General features: G+C 43.2%; 1 protein-coding gene across 8 annotated transcripts in view; it reads left to right on the top strand.

Annotated features, from left to right (window-relative positions):
• Window positions 1-102: 102 nt before the first annotated feature.
• The window catches only part of ELAPOR1 (endosome-lysosome associated apoptosis and autophagy regulator 1), a 70,140-nt gene continuing 51,850 nt past the window's right edge, over window positions 103-18,392 (top strand). For 5 of the 8 annotated variants that reach the window (XM_038541094.1, XM_038541095.1, XM_038541093.1 and 2 more), the window contains exon 1: window positions 103-456. In XM_038541094.1, coding sequence (XP_038397022.1) covers window positions 304-456 — 153 coding nt within the window. In that variant the 5' untranslated portion in view covers window positions 103-303. The remainder of the gene's footprint in view (window positions 457-18,392) is intronic. The other 3 variants (XM_038541097.1, XM_038541098.1, XM_038541096.1) reach the window with 1 other exon arrangement.

The raw sequence follows: 18,392 nt of genomic DNA, 5'->3' as shown, positions 1-18,392 counted from the left end.
CCCGCGGCGGCGGCTGCCATGGCGACCGGCAGGTGAGCGGCGGAGGGGCTCGTGGTCCCCGACCCACCCGCGCGCAGCGAGAGGAGGCGGTTGCCAAGGCGACGTGGGTAGGAGGCGAAGAGGAAGGAGGGAGGAGGAAGGATGGGCGGCCTCGGCGTAGCCGCAGGGAGGTGACCGAAGCGAGCCCAGCCCCTTGCATCCTCCCCCTGAGAACCTCCCTCCCCTATTTTTCCGCCTTCTGCCAGCAGTAGCCGCAGCCGCCGCAGCACCTGAGCCGCTGCTGCCGTCGCCCAGGACGTCGCTATGGCAGAGCCGAGGCGCAGCCTCCATCCCTCTGCCGGGGGCACCGGGAGAACCGAGCGGCGCACGCTCCGGCTCCTGCGGCTGCTGCTCTGGGTTGGCACCGCCGTCCAGGTGACCCGGGGAGCGGGCCCGGAGCTTCACGCCTGCAAGGAGGTACTGTCTTCCCCGACCCGACCCCACGTTGGTCAGAAAAATCTTAGATCCTGGCGGAGACCTTGGGGACCCAGGCACACACAGTTTCAGAGGCCACGGAGTTTACATCTCTTTGGGGATGAGGCGTGGGGAGGGGGGAGCGGGAGGGAAGAGGAGCCGACTGGCGTCACGGAGAGGCCGGCCCACTGGAGGACTCACTAAACGGATCATCCTTACAGCCTGAGCCGCTGAGCTCGGAGGGCAAGGTCCCAGGTCCCTGGGCTCGGGGATGAGGGAAGAAGATACGGGTTGTTTTCCAGCTGCAGTGAAATTACCGTAAAAGTAGTTGAAAACAAAAGATTATGCACAGAGGGGCAAATTAGAAAGTGAGAGGAAAGAGCGGGGTTAAGAAAGGAGTTAGGAAGGCCAGAGGAAAGTAGGGGAGCAAAGTGGGAATCCTTGTGTTTTATCATGGCTTCAAGAAAAGGAGTGTGAAGGTGGGAGATGTGCCAGGGGACCGAAGGAACCCGCCACCTCTCCCTCCCCCTTGTTAAACATCCAGTTGCCTTGCAGCTGCTAATTACTTTGCCTCCTCCAGTTCCGTTTGTTTAATGTACCTGACAGCACACGACCACCTCTGACCAGACTTTGAGTCTGCAATATCTGGCTTTCCACCCGTCTCCACTTTCCTTCTCTGGACTTCCGCTGACATATGTCATAAGTTTTTTTTTTTTGTTTTTGTTTTTTCTTCAAGGTGTTTCTAAAATGTTGCCAACACAATTCAGACAGTAGGTAGTGAATGTCTTCCAACCAAAAATTCTTTGAGAATTCTTTTTGGAGGGATATAGAAAGGTATTAAGGAGTAACAAAACTCAGTAGTTTCTACAGTGTTGAAGTAACATTATTTGGTTGTTCTCCGAGTAACCTTTTCTAACCATATGGCAGAGGCAGCAACAAAATACAAGAACTGCATTGGGGAAGGCAAAATAAGAGTTGTTCTATTATCTCTGTGAAACGTGAAAGATTTTGTAATACACCAGGAGTCTAGCCCTGTAAAAAAAATCTCCAATGTCATACTTGGTTAGGGTTTTGAGAGACTGAAATACTTTTTGTAAGTTGTCAGTATTAACTGATTAATAACAACAACCCCCTCCCATATGGAAATACATTATTATGAAGGTGCTCTATCCAGTAGACTGTCTACAACATAACAGGTCATGAAGGAGTGGAAGTTGGGGAGAGGAGAGAGAATTTTTTACTTCATTCATAAAGATGACACAAGTGATCCCAGTCAATGGTACTTTTGGTAACTTTTAACAGTTCCAATGATGACCTGCCCTGGGCCATCTACATTTCCACTAAGCCACTTTAGGACCTGTTTTGTTGTTGTTGTTGTTTTTAAGATTTCATTTATTTATTAGAGAGAGAGGGGGCATGAGCAGGGGGAGGGACAAGCAGGCTCCTGCTGAACAGGGAGCCTGACGTGGGGCTCTATCCTAGGACCCTGACGTGGGGCTCTGTCCTAGGACCCTGAGATGAAATCAGATGTTTAACCAACTGAGCCACCTAGGCACCCCTTTATGACCTTTTTTAAAGATGGCTAGGAACAGGATGATTTTCTCAGTGACTGTGGCTTACTGGCCTTGGTGGTGTGTGGTCTAACCAACTGAGATAACTAGTTCAAGCAAGTGCACTTGCCTAAGAATCCACCATGCAAGTTTCCTGAGTGGAAGGTAAGAATCATACAGTTCAACTACTACTTCTTGGTGAGATCTTGTCAACTCTGGAAAATGTGAGACATTTAAGAAATTAAACACTTTATGGGTGCCTGGATAGCTCAGTCCATTAACCGTCTGACTTTGGCTCAGGTCATGATCCCGGAGTCCTGGTACTGAGCCCTGCTCCAGTTCTCAGTGGGCAGCCTGCTTCTCCATCTCCCTCTGCCTGCCACTCTGTCTACTTGTACTTGCTCTCTCTGTGTCAAATAAATAAATAAATTTTTAAAAAGATTTTATTTATTCATGAGACACACACACACACACACACAGAGGCAGAGACAGAGGCAGAGGGAGAAGCAGGCTCCATGCAGGGAGCCGGACGTGGGACTCGATCCCGGGACTCCAGGATCAGGCCCTGGGCTGAAGGCGGCGCTAAACTGCTGAGCCACCCAGGGATCCCCAATAAAATCTTTTAAAAAAAGAAGCTAAACACTTTGTATCGTGTCAGTTGGGAGGGATGGAAGAATATTGATGCTTGAGAACTCTAACTGGGGTACAAATTTTGTGTTTAGTCCTTTTATTTATTTATTTTTAAAAGATTTTATCTATTTATTCATGGGAGACACACACACACACAGAGAGAGAGAGAGAGGCAGAGACACAGGCAGAGGGAGAAGCAGGCTCCATGCAAGGAGCCCGACATGGGACTCAATTCCAGGTCTCCAGGATCAGGCCCTGGGCTGAAGGCGGCACCAAACCGCTGAGCCACCCGGGCTGCCCTGTTTAGTCCTTTTTAAACGGCTGACATTTGTCTAAGCAAAAGATCTTGTTGCAGAGCATGAACTCAGGACAGTGGAAATCTGTGCAACTGGACATACCAGGGTTCTAGTCCCTGCCTGTTACCACACAGTTTTTGCATCTGTACAATGGGTGTTTCAGTAACACCTACCTCAAAAAGGATCACTTTACGTCTTGAAAGAGAAAATACAAAATAAGTGCAAATTAGAGTTGCCTAACTCCCTTTTCTGTTCAGCTTCCTTACCCTTAGATCCATACCTCATGCCAGAGTCAAAGTGACTTAGGAGTTGTGCTCATTGGCCACAGGCATAGCAAATCCTGTTTAGACTCTCCTTGAGCAAACAGTGGCTGCCAGACACCCTTGACTCCAAATAATAAGGAAGAGAATAAACCCATTGTTACAACAGTCTTCATTTGGCAATATGAACTGACTCAACAAGTTTGGGGGCTTCCATCCCTAAAAGATGAAAAACCAATTCAGGGTAGACTAACCCTTCTCTTAATCTGCATATGAATTTCTTGGGAGTCCATGGTGGGTATACTGGCAGGGAGTCTTATCAGGCCAACCAGATATGACAGCAATGCTGTTCCAGCCTCATTTCTGAATCTAAGGTACCCCCCCAGATCTAATCAGGAAATAGAGGTTTAGCATGAGGCCTACACTGAGGTGGCAGAGAATGGGAGTTCTAGATTGCTAAACCTGTGCTGGGGGGTGACAGGCCTTTGCTCTCACAGTTTTACAATAATCGGATGACCAGTGGAACTAGGCATCCTGTATGGTATTTGTTTTCATGAATCATTTCTCTTTTTTTTTAAGATTTTATTTATTTATTCATGAGAGACACAGAGAGAGGCAGAGACACAGGCAGAGGGAGAAGCAGGCTCCACACAGGGAACCTGACGTGGGACTCGATCCTGGGTCTCCAGGATCACGGCCTGGGCTGAAGGCGGCGCTAAACCGCTGAGCCACCTAGGCTGCCCCATGAATCCTTTCTTTAGCCCTCTGCCAGCCTGGGCCAAGTGCTGACTGAGAGCCAAAGGAGCATTTCCTATAGCACAATAAATATGAATCAAATGAGAGAGGAGCAGGAAATCTTTAACTGATCTGCTCTACCCTGAGGCTCCAGTGCTAATTGCCCCTCAAGGGACACTTCCCAGTCTATACTGAAGAGTCCATCGGGCTTGGGAACCCGGCATACATGGATTGTAATAGAATTGGATGAGTGAGTGATGATGACTCTGGCACTTAGTAAGGATGCTACTTTGAACAAGTTGACTAACTTCTCGTGGCCTCAATTCCAGATCTGTAAAATGGGGATGGTAATACTCATTATCGTTCTTACTCTCACAAGGCTGTTGTTAGGATTACATTAAGTTAGATAACACATATAAAATGCCTAGTGCATGCCCTTGACATGTCGCAGGTGCTGAAGAAATATTGGTAGGCAGAAAAGGTAGGTACACAAATAAGGATATAGAAATGATAATGCAAAGTTAACATGGGGTAAACCACGCAGGAGTGGCAATACAGAGGTGAAAAGGAGAAGAAGGAAACATATTTGAACAGTTGGCACTTACTTGACCTACTTCTGGAAAAATCAGTAGGACCGCAATGGGCAGAGGTGGATTAGGTAGAAAAGGGAGCCTGCAGAAACGTCCACAAGGAAAATGCAAGGGATCCTGGGATTCCCAAGGCCGCTAGTAGACCAGGCGGATGAAATGTGAAGTAGATGTGAGTGCAGGAGGAGATAAGGTTGGAATGTGGAGTAGGTGTGGGAGACAATAGAAATCAAGGTTGGAAAGTTAGAAAGCCGAAGTGGAGAATCCCTGAAGGATTTCTGGCAGAGATAGTGGAGTGTTCAGAGTGGATTAGCCTGAATTAAAAGAAACATGAGGTAGGCCAGAAGGTGAGAGCGGAAGATGGGGGCAAGGAGACCAGTCAAGAAGCAGGCTAACAGAGGGATTGTACTGGCTGGTGGCAGTGGGACACATGGAGAGGTGTAGATATGAAAAATATGCCGAAGGTAGAGGTTGGAGGGTTTGACAACTGACTTGAAGTATACAGTGAAAGAGAGGGGCAAGCCAAAGGTTTTGGTCAGGGTTTTAGAGTAGCTGTGGGAGATGCAGAAAGAACAGCTTTAGGAGCAGAGTGATGACCTTTCACAATTCTGACTTCCCTGGGGTCAGCCCCTCTCCCAGGAGGGAGAAAGTCCTGAGACCCTGGCATGATACTTTACTGTATGATCATAGCTTCTGGGTTTTTATATTTCCTCCTGTGTTTGGTTCTTTTTTTTTTTTTTTCCTGTGTTTGGTTCTAACTCGTTATTCAAGGTTTGAATTCCATAGGGAAAGTAGTAGATCGAGAAAACACTCAGGACCCCTGAACTTTCAGGAAATATTTTACGGAAAGCCTAAAATCTAAAGTGACTCCTGAGGGGCACCTTAATAGGCTTAGTCCATTAAGCTTCTGGCTCTTGGTTTCCGCTGGGGTCATGATCTCAGGATCATGGGATGGAGCCCCAGCATCTTGCTCTGCACTCAGTGCGGAGTCTGCTTGAGATTCCCTCCTTTGCCTTCTGCTCCTCCGCCCCCAAATAAATAAATACATCCTAGAGCTACTCAAGCTGCCCAAGCACCCCAATTTGACTTACTTTAAAGGAAAAACTTTAGGGGTGCCTAGGCATCTGACTTTAGCTCAGGTCATAATCTTGGGGTCCTGGGATTAGCCCATGTAGGGCTCTGAACTCAGTGGGGAATCTCTTTCTCCCTCTCCCTCTGCCCCTCCCCCTGCTTGCACTCTCTCATGCTCTCTCTCTCTCTCAAATAAATAAATAAAAATCTTTTAAAAATAAAAAATTTAAAAATTTAAATTTAAAAATTAAAAATTAAGAAAAACTTAAAAATTGTAAAAGTGACACATTTCATTTGCAGACAACTTGAGAAAGGATAGATAAGTAAGAAGAAGAGAGTAAAAATCACCTATATTCCTAGCACTCCAACTATCATTTTTTAATGTATGTATTTGTGAGAGGGAGGCAGAGTAGTGGTACAGAGTGTGGGGTCTGGATATACTGGGTGGGATAGATTCAATTTCCAGCTCCTCCACTCAGTAATGGCATGACCCGGGGGAAATCACTTAATCTCCTTACACCTCAACTTCTTCATCATTGCAATGGGAATATTAATAAAGTCCACTTTATTGATTACTATATTATGACAATTAAGTGAGTTAATACATGTAAAGTACTTAGAACAGTTCCTGGTGCATAGCAAATACTCAATAAACGTTAACTGTTGCAGATTTTTAGTGGAGCTATGATTAATATGTTCTTATAGTAGTAAAAAATTAGTAAGAATTGAACAGTGGTAAAAGTGTTGGAAAGGGAAAAAGAGTAGATGTGAAAGATGTTCTGAGGACAAAGCTGGTAGAATTTGGCAAAGAGGGAAGAAAGCATAGTAGTCAAAGGTCTGGAGTTATGCTCTCTGGATATGGTACCCACCAGCCCGTGTGGCTATGGCCCTGTGTGGCTACCACCAAGCAATGAAAATAAAGCTAGTATAGCTGAGGAAATAAATTTTTAATGTTATTTAATTTTAATTAAAGTTAAAATGTACACCCAATTCGGTCATTGAAAAATTATTAGCTATCTTTGGAACTACTTGGATATGTGCATTTACTTTTTTTTTTTTTTTAAGAGTTATTTATTTTAGAGATGGGGATGCAAATGGGGAGAGAAACAGAGGGAGAGGGAGAGAGGCAGATTCCCCACTGACAGCGAAGCCCTGGGCGGGGTGGGGGGGCTCCATCTAGTGGGGCCTGATATCACAACCTGAATGGGGATCATGAGTCAGTCACTCAACCTGCTGAGCCACCCAGGGGTCCCCATCTACTTTCTTAACCAGAAATTTTATGAAATCTAAATAGGAACCACAGAATTTTGATGAAAATTTAGCATCTGAATTGAGTCATATGGTAAAGTGTAACATACATACCAAATTTGGAACACAGTACAGAAAAATGAATGCAAAATATCTCAATAATGTTGCATACTGATTGTGTGTTGAAATGTATCATTAAAATTAATTTCACCTAAAAAATTTAATTTCACCTGTGCCTCTGCTTTTTCAAATGTGCCTAATGGAGATTTAAAAATCTTTTTTTTTTTTTAAAGATTTATTTATTTAAAGGCAAAGACACAGGCAGAGGGAGAAGCAGACTCCATGCACCGGGAGCCCGACGCGGGACTTGATCCCGGGACTCCGGGATCGTGCCCTGGGCCAAAGGCAGGCGCCAAACCGTTGAGCCACCCAGGGATCCCCGAGGTTTAAAAATCTTGTACGTGGCTTGCATTATGTTTCTATGGGACAGTCAGTGTTGGCTTGCCAGTGATGGCTATACAAGTTGTCATCTGTGATTTAATCCCAGCTATCATTTCAACTACATTGTCTTGGGTAAGGTACCCTCCTGTTTCTCAGTTTTTTCACTTGGAAAATGGAGATAATGTAGTTTTTATCTTTTTATGGATTGGTGAGAGGACTAAGCAAAATAATGCTTACAGTGCTTTGCCAAATGCATAGCATATAGTCAGTCAGTGCTTACTAAGTGTTGTGCTTGTTACTGTTTTATATCTTTTTTGAAAATTTAGGAATGGGATTGAACTCCAGATTGCCTTATTCCCTTTTGGCCTATTTAAATACAATTTTAAAATATCTTTATTATTTTTATAACGGTGGTACATTCTTATTCTAAAATATCAAGAAGTATAGAATGCAAACAGGGACACAAACCTTACCCAAAATTTCATTAATTGGCTAAAATCACTATAGAGATTTTGTTGCATATTTCCAGACTTCTTTATATACTTATAGACTTTCTATACTTTTATACTTAAATGTATAGATATAAATATATGATTCTCCATACATGGATCATATCACACATGCTGTATCAGAGCCCATTTTTTTTCATGGTATAATTTGGAAAAGACATCTCTATCTGTTAATAAATATAGGTCTAACTTCATCTACATAGAGTTCTGTAACATGTATATAATATAATCTACTTAACCAACCAATTCAGATGGCTTCTAAATTCTATTACTATCAACAATACTGAAATGAATGCTTTTGCATATACGTTTGTAGACATTTGCTCAGTTGTCATCCTGTTAACTCCTCAAGCTATATTCCTAGAAATGGAGATTTCTTGATCAAAGAACACATAAATCTTATATTGCACCATATTATCTGATTTCTCTTTTGGGGAAATTACACGAATTTCATTTTCCATGAACTTTGCATGTCCTCACCTTTTCTCATATCTCTGGCAATACTGTCAATCCCTTCAAACTTGGCAAATCAGTAGGCAACACACACACACACACACTTTTGTTTTAGCTAGGTCCATTGCTAAAGGACCCCATCTAGAGCTCCCAACTAGCCTAGCCTCAGGGTGTTTCTGGAAGCCATTACTGCAACTGAGAAACAGCATCTTAACTCATTCTATAACAAACAAATCCCTATACATCAATCTTGTTCTAAGTTGCTTCTTAGCTGCTTCTCTCTCTACCAGCTGGGAGTGAAAACTCTGTCACACTGTGTCTAGCTCCCCTCTGCTCTCTTTCACGTTTCCCCAGTTTCCCCACGTAGATGGTCCTGGGGAGGAACCGGGCTTGGAAAGCTGACTGGATACTCCCAAATAACCAATGCAGTCGACTTACAAATTTGGCTAAGCGGTATGAAAGAAAAGCCAAAGATATAACAAGGAGACCTATTCATAGATCATAGATCTACCCTAGATCTGTATATCAGGAAGGTTAGAGCTGGCCTCTCTGAGGAGTGGGTTTAAGTGGCGAGCTGATTGAAGGCCATGGAGAAGTTTGGCGGGTGAAGAGAAGTAGACATAAATGCAAGGCAGGAAAAAGTCTGTGCTTAGGAGACAGAAGGCTAGTGTGGCCGGACAACATAATTTTACACTTCAAAATGAAAAATGCATATCCCCATTTTGAAATTTCAAGACTATTAAAAGAAGCTATGAAATCTTAATCAGAAGTCCTGGGGGGACATGGGTTTATTCAAAAATTGTTATTTACTTTTACATCATAAGGTAGCTATGCTCATAATAATAATTCACATTTATTGAGTGCCCTAAGTGACCTCCAGGCATTAACTCATTTGTTCCTTATAAGAACTCTATGAAATAAGTACTGTTACTACCCCACCTCCATTCCACCCCAACCCTCTCCTCTTGACTGCTCCACTGTCTTCCACAGCACTCTCCACCATCTGGTATTTTCCACATACTTTTTTAATTGTCCGTATTTTCTGGTTAGAACGTAAACTCTTTGAGGGCTGGTATTCTTGCCCATCTTAATCATTTCTACATTCCCTGTGCCTGCCACAGAGAGATTAGCCTGCCAGAGGTTACTTGGGTGCTAAGAGAGCAGGAATCCAGGCAGCTGGGCTCTTAACCACTGTGCTATTTTCTGCACGTCAGCCCCAATTGTGCAAAGGGTATAAGCTGAGAAGTAAAAGTTTCCCCTCCCCCTCACGAGTCCCCAAAGGCTAACCTCTGTCAACTCCCGCTTAAATATATTCTTCTTGAAGTGTTTCATGCCTAAACAAGCACATCTGTCTAATCTTTTTTTTCTATAGAGATCAGATCAGAATATTTGTCCTGTTCTGTATTTTACTATTTTCCTTACTATAGATCTACATCGTCATTTTTAACAACTAAATTGTGATTCATGATAAGCATGTGCCATGATTTACTAAAACAGAAATTTGATGAATAGGTCAATTCCAGTCATTTATATGGTAATAGTGCTGCAGTGAATATCCTCCAGTGTGTATTGAAGCGTACTTGTTTGAGTCTATCTGTCAGATAAATTCTTAAAAGTAGACGTAGTGGGTCAAAGAGTCCAAGTGTTTAACATTTCGATAGATGTGTGTCAGGTTGGGGGCATGGATTTTTAAAGATAGCATTAGCCTTCTCCATCTGCAGTCAGAGGGAGGAAGGAGGCCTTGTCTGGGAAGGCTGCCGCCAATTTATTCTCCCCTGGGAATCACTGAGACTGGGAGGGCCAGGCTGGAGAGCCTGTCAGCTTTATCAAGCTGCCAGCTTTCCCCAGTCAGGGCAGATGGGCCTGATGGCTAATTTTGCCAGATTTTCAGAAAATAATTTGGTCCAACTCAGAGCTCTTCCTCAGTCTGTATCATTCCTCTAGTAAAGTGATAAAAATTGTGCCGTTTGTCACAATTTTTTCTTAAGCTCTCCTTCTATGTCATACCAGATAAAGCACAGAACAGATAATTATAGTTAGTGCTTGACAGCTGCCGAAAGAAAATATATTTTTCATACTTTGTAGCTCTGCGCTTTTCAAAATCTTTTTAAGCTTGAGAACCCTAATATGAGGTTATCACCCATTCTTCTCCTTCAATTTGACATGTGTTATTAAAGGCATTTAAAAAAAGACCCATAGAACTATGCAGAGTGAAAAAATAAACTGACTCTCACAGGCCTAGAACATGATTTTCTAAATTGGAGTCATACTGATAATACAAAATAAAATGCAACAACTAGTGATAATAGTTGGATTTTAATGTGATCAGACTGCTTGCTAATTGGAGCATTCTTCTCCTTATCCCATGCGCAATAGTCAAGGAAAGCTGTTTCTGAATTAGAAAGGAAACTGAAGGGCACCCCGGGTGGCTCAGCAGTTTAGCGCTGACTTCAGCCCAGGGCGTGATCCTAGGGACCCAGGATCGTGTCCCATGTCGGGCTCTCTGCATGGAACCTGCTTCTCTCTCTCTGCCTGTGTTTCTGCTTCTCTTTCTCTGTGTGTGTGTGTGTCTCTCATGAATAAATAAATAAAATCTTAAAAAAAAAAAAGAAAGGAAACTGAAATTGGTGAATTTTCTGCTTGAAATTGATTACTTTGCCCTCCAACCTCAATCATATGAAAATAAAAGAGTGGCTAGTAAGCCACCAAGAAAAAAGATAAAGGAAACATCAGTTATATCTGTTCATCTGACTTAGTTCAAAGTCTCATAAGGATGGTACTGGCTTAGGACAGCACTTCAGAGGAGTCAGGTGTGCCCGGCAAGCCCTGTGCTAGACACAGATGAGATGCTCCATGAATTTTGAATTAATGGATCAACTTATTTTTCTTGTAAAATATTTCTTAAAAAGATTAGTGCTAGAGCTTCCATTTGCAAATATTGAGCTGTATAAATCATCCGTACAAGAAAAGGCGCTATGACCAAATACAGAGTAAGAAACAGGTTAGTAGACAGTCAGAAGAAAACAAAGAACTATGCGGGGGGAGGCACATTTTTAAAAGAATACATAGCATTTTTAGTCTTTTTTTTTTAATTTTTATTTATTTATGATAGTCACAGAGAGAGAGGCGCAGAGACATAGGCAGAGGGAGAAGCAGGCTCCATACACCGGGAACCTGATGTGGGATTCAATCCCGGGTCTCCAGGACCGCGCCCTGGGCCAAAGGCAGGCGCCAAACCGCTGCGCCACCCAGGGATCCCGCATTTTTAGTCTTGATTATCCAAAAGACTACTCCTGATTTTCATGTTCACCAGCTAGTTTTTCTCGGGTAGAGATAGATTTGGGTACGGTTTCAGAAAAATGTGTGATCGTGGTCAGTGTGCTTTATTTATTGTCTTTAATATAATTGCCGTTTTATTTTATTTTATTATTTTTTTTTTGCAATTATCATTTTAGTCAGATGATGAGTGACCAAAGGGAGTGGACGTGAATAAGTATGAGCAGATAAAGCTTGTACCGCTGGGAATATACAACATTCTCAGGAGCTTCTCTGAAAGATGAGAAATCCTTTTGATTTTTAGATAACCTAAAATCTCAGGTTTTTTGCTTTTGATTATAATTGATATCACCCCATCTCCATTAAAATATGTATTTTATACTTGCAGAAACTGAGGACCAAGGAGATCAACAGGTTGGTTCACTCTGGGGAGATATAAAATATGTGACCTCACAAAAAGCTGGTGTTAAGCTGGATCTTAGTAGCCATCCAGACAGGAGGCAGCCTTACCAGCTCCCTAAGATAGCAGAATGAGAGTTTACCCTCAGGTAGGTTATATTGCTTAACAATTACAAATGTTTAAAAAAAGGGTACTTTTTACACTGGATAATGAGAGCTCGTTATTTACGGAGTGGACCCCTACAATTAGGGTAAAAAGTACTCTTTTTTAAACTTTGTAAAGGTGAGACAGCATAACTGGGCACCTGATGGCTCCATTGTTTCTGACATTTCCTCCACGCTAGACCCTTTCTGTTTTTAGGAATATTGACAGAAAAAAAAAAAAAAGGAATATTGACAGATACTGTCCCTATTGGTACCTGGTCCCAGAGAACTGGTATCATCAGAGTACTCACAGTTTGAAAACATTAATGACAGATTTCCTCCAGAGATCAGGGGCCATTGTCAAGTTTTCCCTACCAGATACTTATTTTTTTTCTCATATTTTTAATCCTCTGAAATTTAAAATAATTCATTTGCCAAGTATTTATTGAGCATCATGGACTGAAAGAGACATGGAAGAATGATAGGCCATGAAACTGACAGCGGTGGCACATTCGGCCTTTCAAGGAACGAGCGGTTACAAAGAGAGATCAGCGCGTGAGAGCATGAGGGCAGATAGGGAGGAGCACTGGGCAGAGCACAGCCTCTGGAGACCAGGTTCATATCCTTGGTGAAGTCTCACTGGCTGTCAGACTCATTTTTCAAAGGAGCTAATCATATTTAACTTGAAGGGTTTTTGCGAAAGTAGAAATGAGACACAAGATATGCACAGTGACTCATATTCGTTTGCTAGGGCTGCACTAACCAAGTATCACAAGCTGGGTGTTGTAAAACAACAGAAATTTATTCTCTCAGTTATGGAGGCAAGAAGTTCAAATCCAAAGTGCCTTGGTGCCATGCTCTCTCTGATGGCTGTAGAGAGGAATCTTCCCTTCTATCCTAGCTTCTGGTGGTTGCCAGCAATCCTTGGCAGTCCTTGATCGGTAGCTGCATCACTTCAATCCCTGCTCCGTTGTCACATGGCCTTCTCCTGCTAGGTCTCTGTGTCTTCACATGGTCTTCTTACAAGGACATCAGTTACTGAATTTCGGGGGAACCCCCCCCCGCCCCCAACTCCAGTATGTCCTTATCTTAACTAATTACATCTGCAAAGACCTGATTTCCAAATAAGGTCATATCTTCTGAGGCTTTGGCTGGACGTGAATTTTGGAGGGACATTATTTAACCGCTACATCAGCATATAGTAAGTACTCAATAAGTTGAAGTGATTATGGTTATCAAGAGCCGAAGTGCAAATGAACAGAAAAAAGTTATTTCAGTAGGGGCTCTTTTAAGCTCTCTTTAAGAGAGCTTCTTAAAAGATGTGAGAAAGTCAAGCAGGGCTTTAGAGAAGTGGTAACATTTATTTATTTTTAAAAGATTTATTTATTTATTTATTTTATATATAGATAGAGTGCGCATGGGCCAGGGAAAGGGAAGAGGGAGAGAGAGAGAATCTCAAGCAGACTCTTCACTCAATGGGGAACCCTGCCCCCCTGAGATCATGATGAGCCAGAATCAAGAGTTGAATGTGTGGGGCAGCCCGGGTGGCACAGTGGTTTAGCGCCGCCTTCAGCCCAGGGTGTGATCTTGGAGACCTGGGATCGAGTTCCACGTTAAGTTCCCTGCATGGAGCCTGCTTCTCCCTCTGCCTGTGTCTCTGCCTCTTTCTCTCTCTGTGTCTCTTGTGAATAAATAAATAAAATCTTAAAAAAAAAAAAAAAGAATTGGACGCTTAACCAACCGGGCCCCCCTAGAGAAGTGGTAACATTTAGATAAGAACTGGAGGTGTAGGGGTACCTGGGTGGCTCAGTGGTTGAGCATCTGCTTTTGGCTCAGGTCATGATCTTGGGTCCTGGGATCAAGTCCCGTATCAGGCTCCCCTCAGGGAGCCTGCTTCTCCCTCTGCCTATGTCTCTGCCTCTCTCTGTGTGTCTCTCATGAATAAATCTTTTTTTAAGAAAAAAAAATAGGACTGAAGGTGTAGGAGAATCTATCAGGTGGGGAGAACAGTGTATTAATATTTTAATAAAAGGATTATTAACCTTGTAAAATCAGCTATTAATGAGACAGAAATCTCCTTTGGTCCAAAAACTATAATCTTTTTCTGAGTGGATAAGCATATATATTATCTATTATCTACTGCTTTATAACAAGCTACCCTAAAACTTAGTGGTTTAAAAAAAAACCAAACATTCATGATCTCAGTTTCTATAGGTCAGGAATTTATGGGTGTCTTAGCTGGGAAATTCTGGTTCAGAGTCTCTCATGAGATTACAGACAAGATGTCAACCAGGGTTGCAGTCCTCAAAAGCTTGTTTAGAACTTGAGAATCAGCTTCGAAGATGATTCACTCATGTGGCTATTAGCAGGAATGAGACCCTCGCCTTGGATCTCTCTATGGAGCTGCCTGAGTGCCCTCATGACACGGCAGCCAGCTTCCTCCAGAGCAGGTAATCAGAGAGGGCAAGAAAGAAGCCTCAGCCGCTTTTACCACCTAATCTAAGAGTCACACACCATCACTTGAGCCACATTCTTTTTTTCATTAGAAGCAAGTCTCTGAGTCCAGCACACACTCAGGGGGAGCATTAAGCTCTCTCTTCCTTTTGGAGGGAGGAACATCCAAGAATATATGGACATATTTTAAAACCACCACATCACAGCATATCATGAAATCATCCATTCCTTTAGCTGTTGGACTAGTTTTCCTAAATGTGATGTTCCTACATCTCCATGTTACTATTATTATTATTATATATTAATACAGTAATCATTTTGACTTCTCACAGTGTGCCAGACACTGTGCTTGCAGCTGGGGATTTAGAATGGATTGGCCCAGTGCTTGCCTTCAAGGAGTTTACAGTCCAGTGGGAAAGGGAATGTGTAATAAATATAATGCATTTATATAAGAGATAAAAGTGAATATAAACAAAAGGATTTGGGTTGGCACTATAAGAGAGAAAATGCAGAAATCAGAAAAGACTGTAGGGGTAAATGGCATCTGAGCACCTAGGGTAGCATCCTAACCTTAGCCACCTCTTGGTATAGAGTAGATGCAGGGCACGTCTGTGGGGAGAAACATTCTAGGCCAGGAGATGGGAATGTGCAGAGTTACTTATGGGGGCATTTCAGGCTGTCCAGGTGGCTTTCATTGAAGAGGAAGGAAAGGGAATGGGAAGGTGGATTGAGGCAAGTCCTTGAGGCCCTTATAGAATAGATAGTGTTAGGGAGAAAAATTGAACTTGATTATGAATACACTGGAGAGGTTTTTTCTGGAGGGTAGTGAATGCTTAGATAGGTGGTTTTGAAGAATAGAAAAAAGCTGAACCATGGAAACCAGTATATCTGTATGTATGAACTCATTCCTTCACTCACTCATTCATTCAACAAAGTTTATAGCATACCCACTGTGTGCAGGCATTGTTTATAGTCTAGTGGGATATATGTATATGAAATCATTACAGATAAAATTACAACTGTGACAAATGCTGCAAAAGGAAGGTACAAGGTGCATTGAGAGCACTTATTAGGGGGTTTGACTTAAGCAGGAGGTTCAGAGAACTCTTAGGGTAGCAGTAATCCAGCTGGGGCCTGAAGGATATCCAGGAGTAATAAGCCATGAGGGGGTAGGAATCAGCACATATAAAGGCCCTGCAGTAGGTACAGAAGACTGAAAGAAGGCCAGTGTAGTGTGAGGAGTAGAGAAGGAAAGAAGGAGAACGCGGTGAGAAATGAGGTAGGAGAGGAAGGCAATCAAACTATGAATGGTCTTATTTTAATTAATTAAAAAAATTTTTTTAATTCATGAGAGACACAGAGAGAGGCAGAGACATAGGCAGAGGGAGAAGCAGGCTCCCTGCAGGGAGCCTGATACAGGACTTGATCCCAGGACTCCAGGAATCATGACTTGAGCCAAAGGCAGATACTCAACTGACTGAGCCACCCAGGCATCCCTCATTAAGTAATTAATAGTGCTTCCACCTATAAGGACTTCCATTTTCAGGAAATATTTCATCAAATTAGTAAAATCCAAATATGAAATAAGATTATGGCTGGAAAAAAGTACAATCTAGAATGACAATACAAAAAGAATAATTTTTTTTAAAAATTTATTTATTCAGAGAGAGAGAGAGACTGAGAGGCAGAGACACAGGCAGAGGGAGAAGTGGGCTCCATGCAGGGAGCCTGAAGCGGGACTCGACCCTGGGTCTCCAGGATCAGACCCCGGGCTGTAGGCGGCGCTAAACCGCTGCGCCACCGGGGGTGCCCCCAAAAAGAATAATTAAATGAATATATGAACACTATATAAACAAATGTACTGGAAACTTGCCCCTGAGCTCCCTGGTGGCCAACGTAAAAAATGAAAACATTACAGGACATGTAGTGCTCAGAGCCCATCATTTGCCTGCTAAATGAGGAAATCATTTAGCAGGCAGATGCAATAGGAAGATGTACTGATGGGCAAGCTGTGGCATGAGAATGGAAAAGATTAGGAACATCAGAAGAAGACATTGGAGAGAGGTTCACTGATCAGTTAATTTAATTACTGAAACTATAGTATCTGTGGATATTATCTCCCAGTATCTGTGGAGACTATTATGGGACCAGTGATTATTATTTGTCTCCTCTATATATATGAAGTAGAAATGGAATATAGCTTCTTTTTAAGCCAGAGTAATTTCCTTTGGCCTCAGATTGAAGTAGCAGGGGATATGCTGTTTCATGACTATCTGTTAACCATTTTTGAGGCTGGTACTGCTGGGAGTGGGAGGAAAAATCAAGGATGGCTTGCTTGTTGATCAATAAGTATAAAAATAAAGAAGTAGGAGAGATTTGTCCTGATTCCTCCTGTGACTGCTAAAAAGCCAGAGGACCATCTGAGGCCTTCCTGAAAATTAGGGAGAATGGCATCCTGCTTTAATTTCTTCCACTGAATTTCACTCTTGGACTCAAGCCATTTCTATTTGGCAAAGCAAGAGGTGCTGATGTGAACCAAGTTCTGAGTGACGGTGCCACAGGCTGGTCCCAGGAAAACCTTTCAAGACTGCGGCATGCACAGGCAGCAGAACCTCGCCTGACTGACTGGGGGGCGGGGGGGGGGGGGGATGTGGGAGGGGCAAGAGGAACTCTAATGGCAATTTTAGTACACGTAAAGAAGGCTTTCATTTTCTACCTTGTTGTAGCAGAAGCCATCCGAAAAAGTGAATGCAGGCAACACGGCTTGAATTTGAACATTCGGCTTTGGATTCTGTTCTTTCTTGGGGCTCCCCTCCCCCCAGCCCCATCTCTTTTTCTCACGATGGACAGTATTCCAATTGCCCAAAGCAAAGCATTGCAGGCCAGTCAGTGGCACTGTTTCCTCCCCTTGCTTTAGCTTCAGGTGTTTTCAGATTTTCCACTGCAAAGCCTCACAGCCTCCTCCAGGCAGAGCCCAGCCGCAGGACTCTGGTTTGGGCCTCTCGCAGGCCTTCTCCACCTCAAGGGGCTCCAGGGCCTCTCCCCTGCAGGAGGCTGGCATCTGGCTGCCATACTCAGCTGCCACCAAGACCCTCAGAAAGAAAAGTGACTTCCTTTAAGAACTAGGCCATCTTTGGGGCACCTGGGTGGCTCAGTGGTTGAGCATCTGCCTTTGGCTCAAGTGGTGATCCCAGGGTCTTGGGATCAAGTCCCCCATCGGGCTCCCTGCAGGGAGCCTGCTTCTCCCTCTGCCTCTGTCTCTCCTCCTTTCTTTGTGTATCTCTCATGAATAAATATATAAAATCTTAAAAAAAATATCATCTTTGCAAAGGATTGCTGAGTCCTGGCCTTCTGTCCAGTGAACAGGTGGCCTCTACTACCATCTCCTCAGTTTACAGATAAGAAGCAGGTAGCTATTCAGTTGGCTGCTGGGTCTCCTGCTCTGGTCTTTTCTTCATGAGTATCTCCATGAAATTCCACAGAGCTAGTTGGTTCCACCTTCATCCTTACTTCATGCAACTTGGAAGCCCTTTTGGCAACTTTCAAAAGCATCTTGCCCACTTTATCCTGGAGAGGACTGTCAGTTCTCCTTTCTAGGTGGAAAGTCCTCAGGGGGGTGTTTTATTAGAGCTTCTCCCAGGCATGTCTCATCATTTCCAGCAGAGGAAAGAAACAGGACTGAAGTAATTGCCTTCAGGCACTCTCTCTCCTCCTTCCTTTTAAAAATACTGGAGTAATGTCATTTTTCAGCATAAAAAAATAGTGATAGTGGTTGCACTTGGAAGGCAAGGTTTTTGGAAATCTCGCAACTGCATAGGGCACTCAAAAAAAAAAGAAAGAAAGAAAGACCAAAAAAACCAAGTCAGTTTCTCAGTCCCTACCGACT

Source organism: Canis lupus, chromosome 6 (genome assembly GCF_011100685.1).
Source record: "Canis lupus familiaris isolate Mischka breed German Shepherd chromosome 6, alternate assembly UU_Cfam_GSD_1.0, whole genome shotgun sequence".
NCBI lineage: Eukaryota > Metazoa > Chordata > Mammalia > Carnivora > Canidae > Canis > Canis lupus.
Note: the sequence above shows the minus strand (reverse complement) of the source record. Positions and strands in the feature narration are given on the sequence as shown.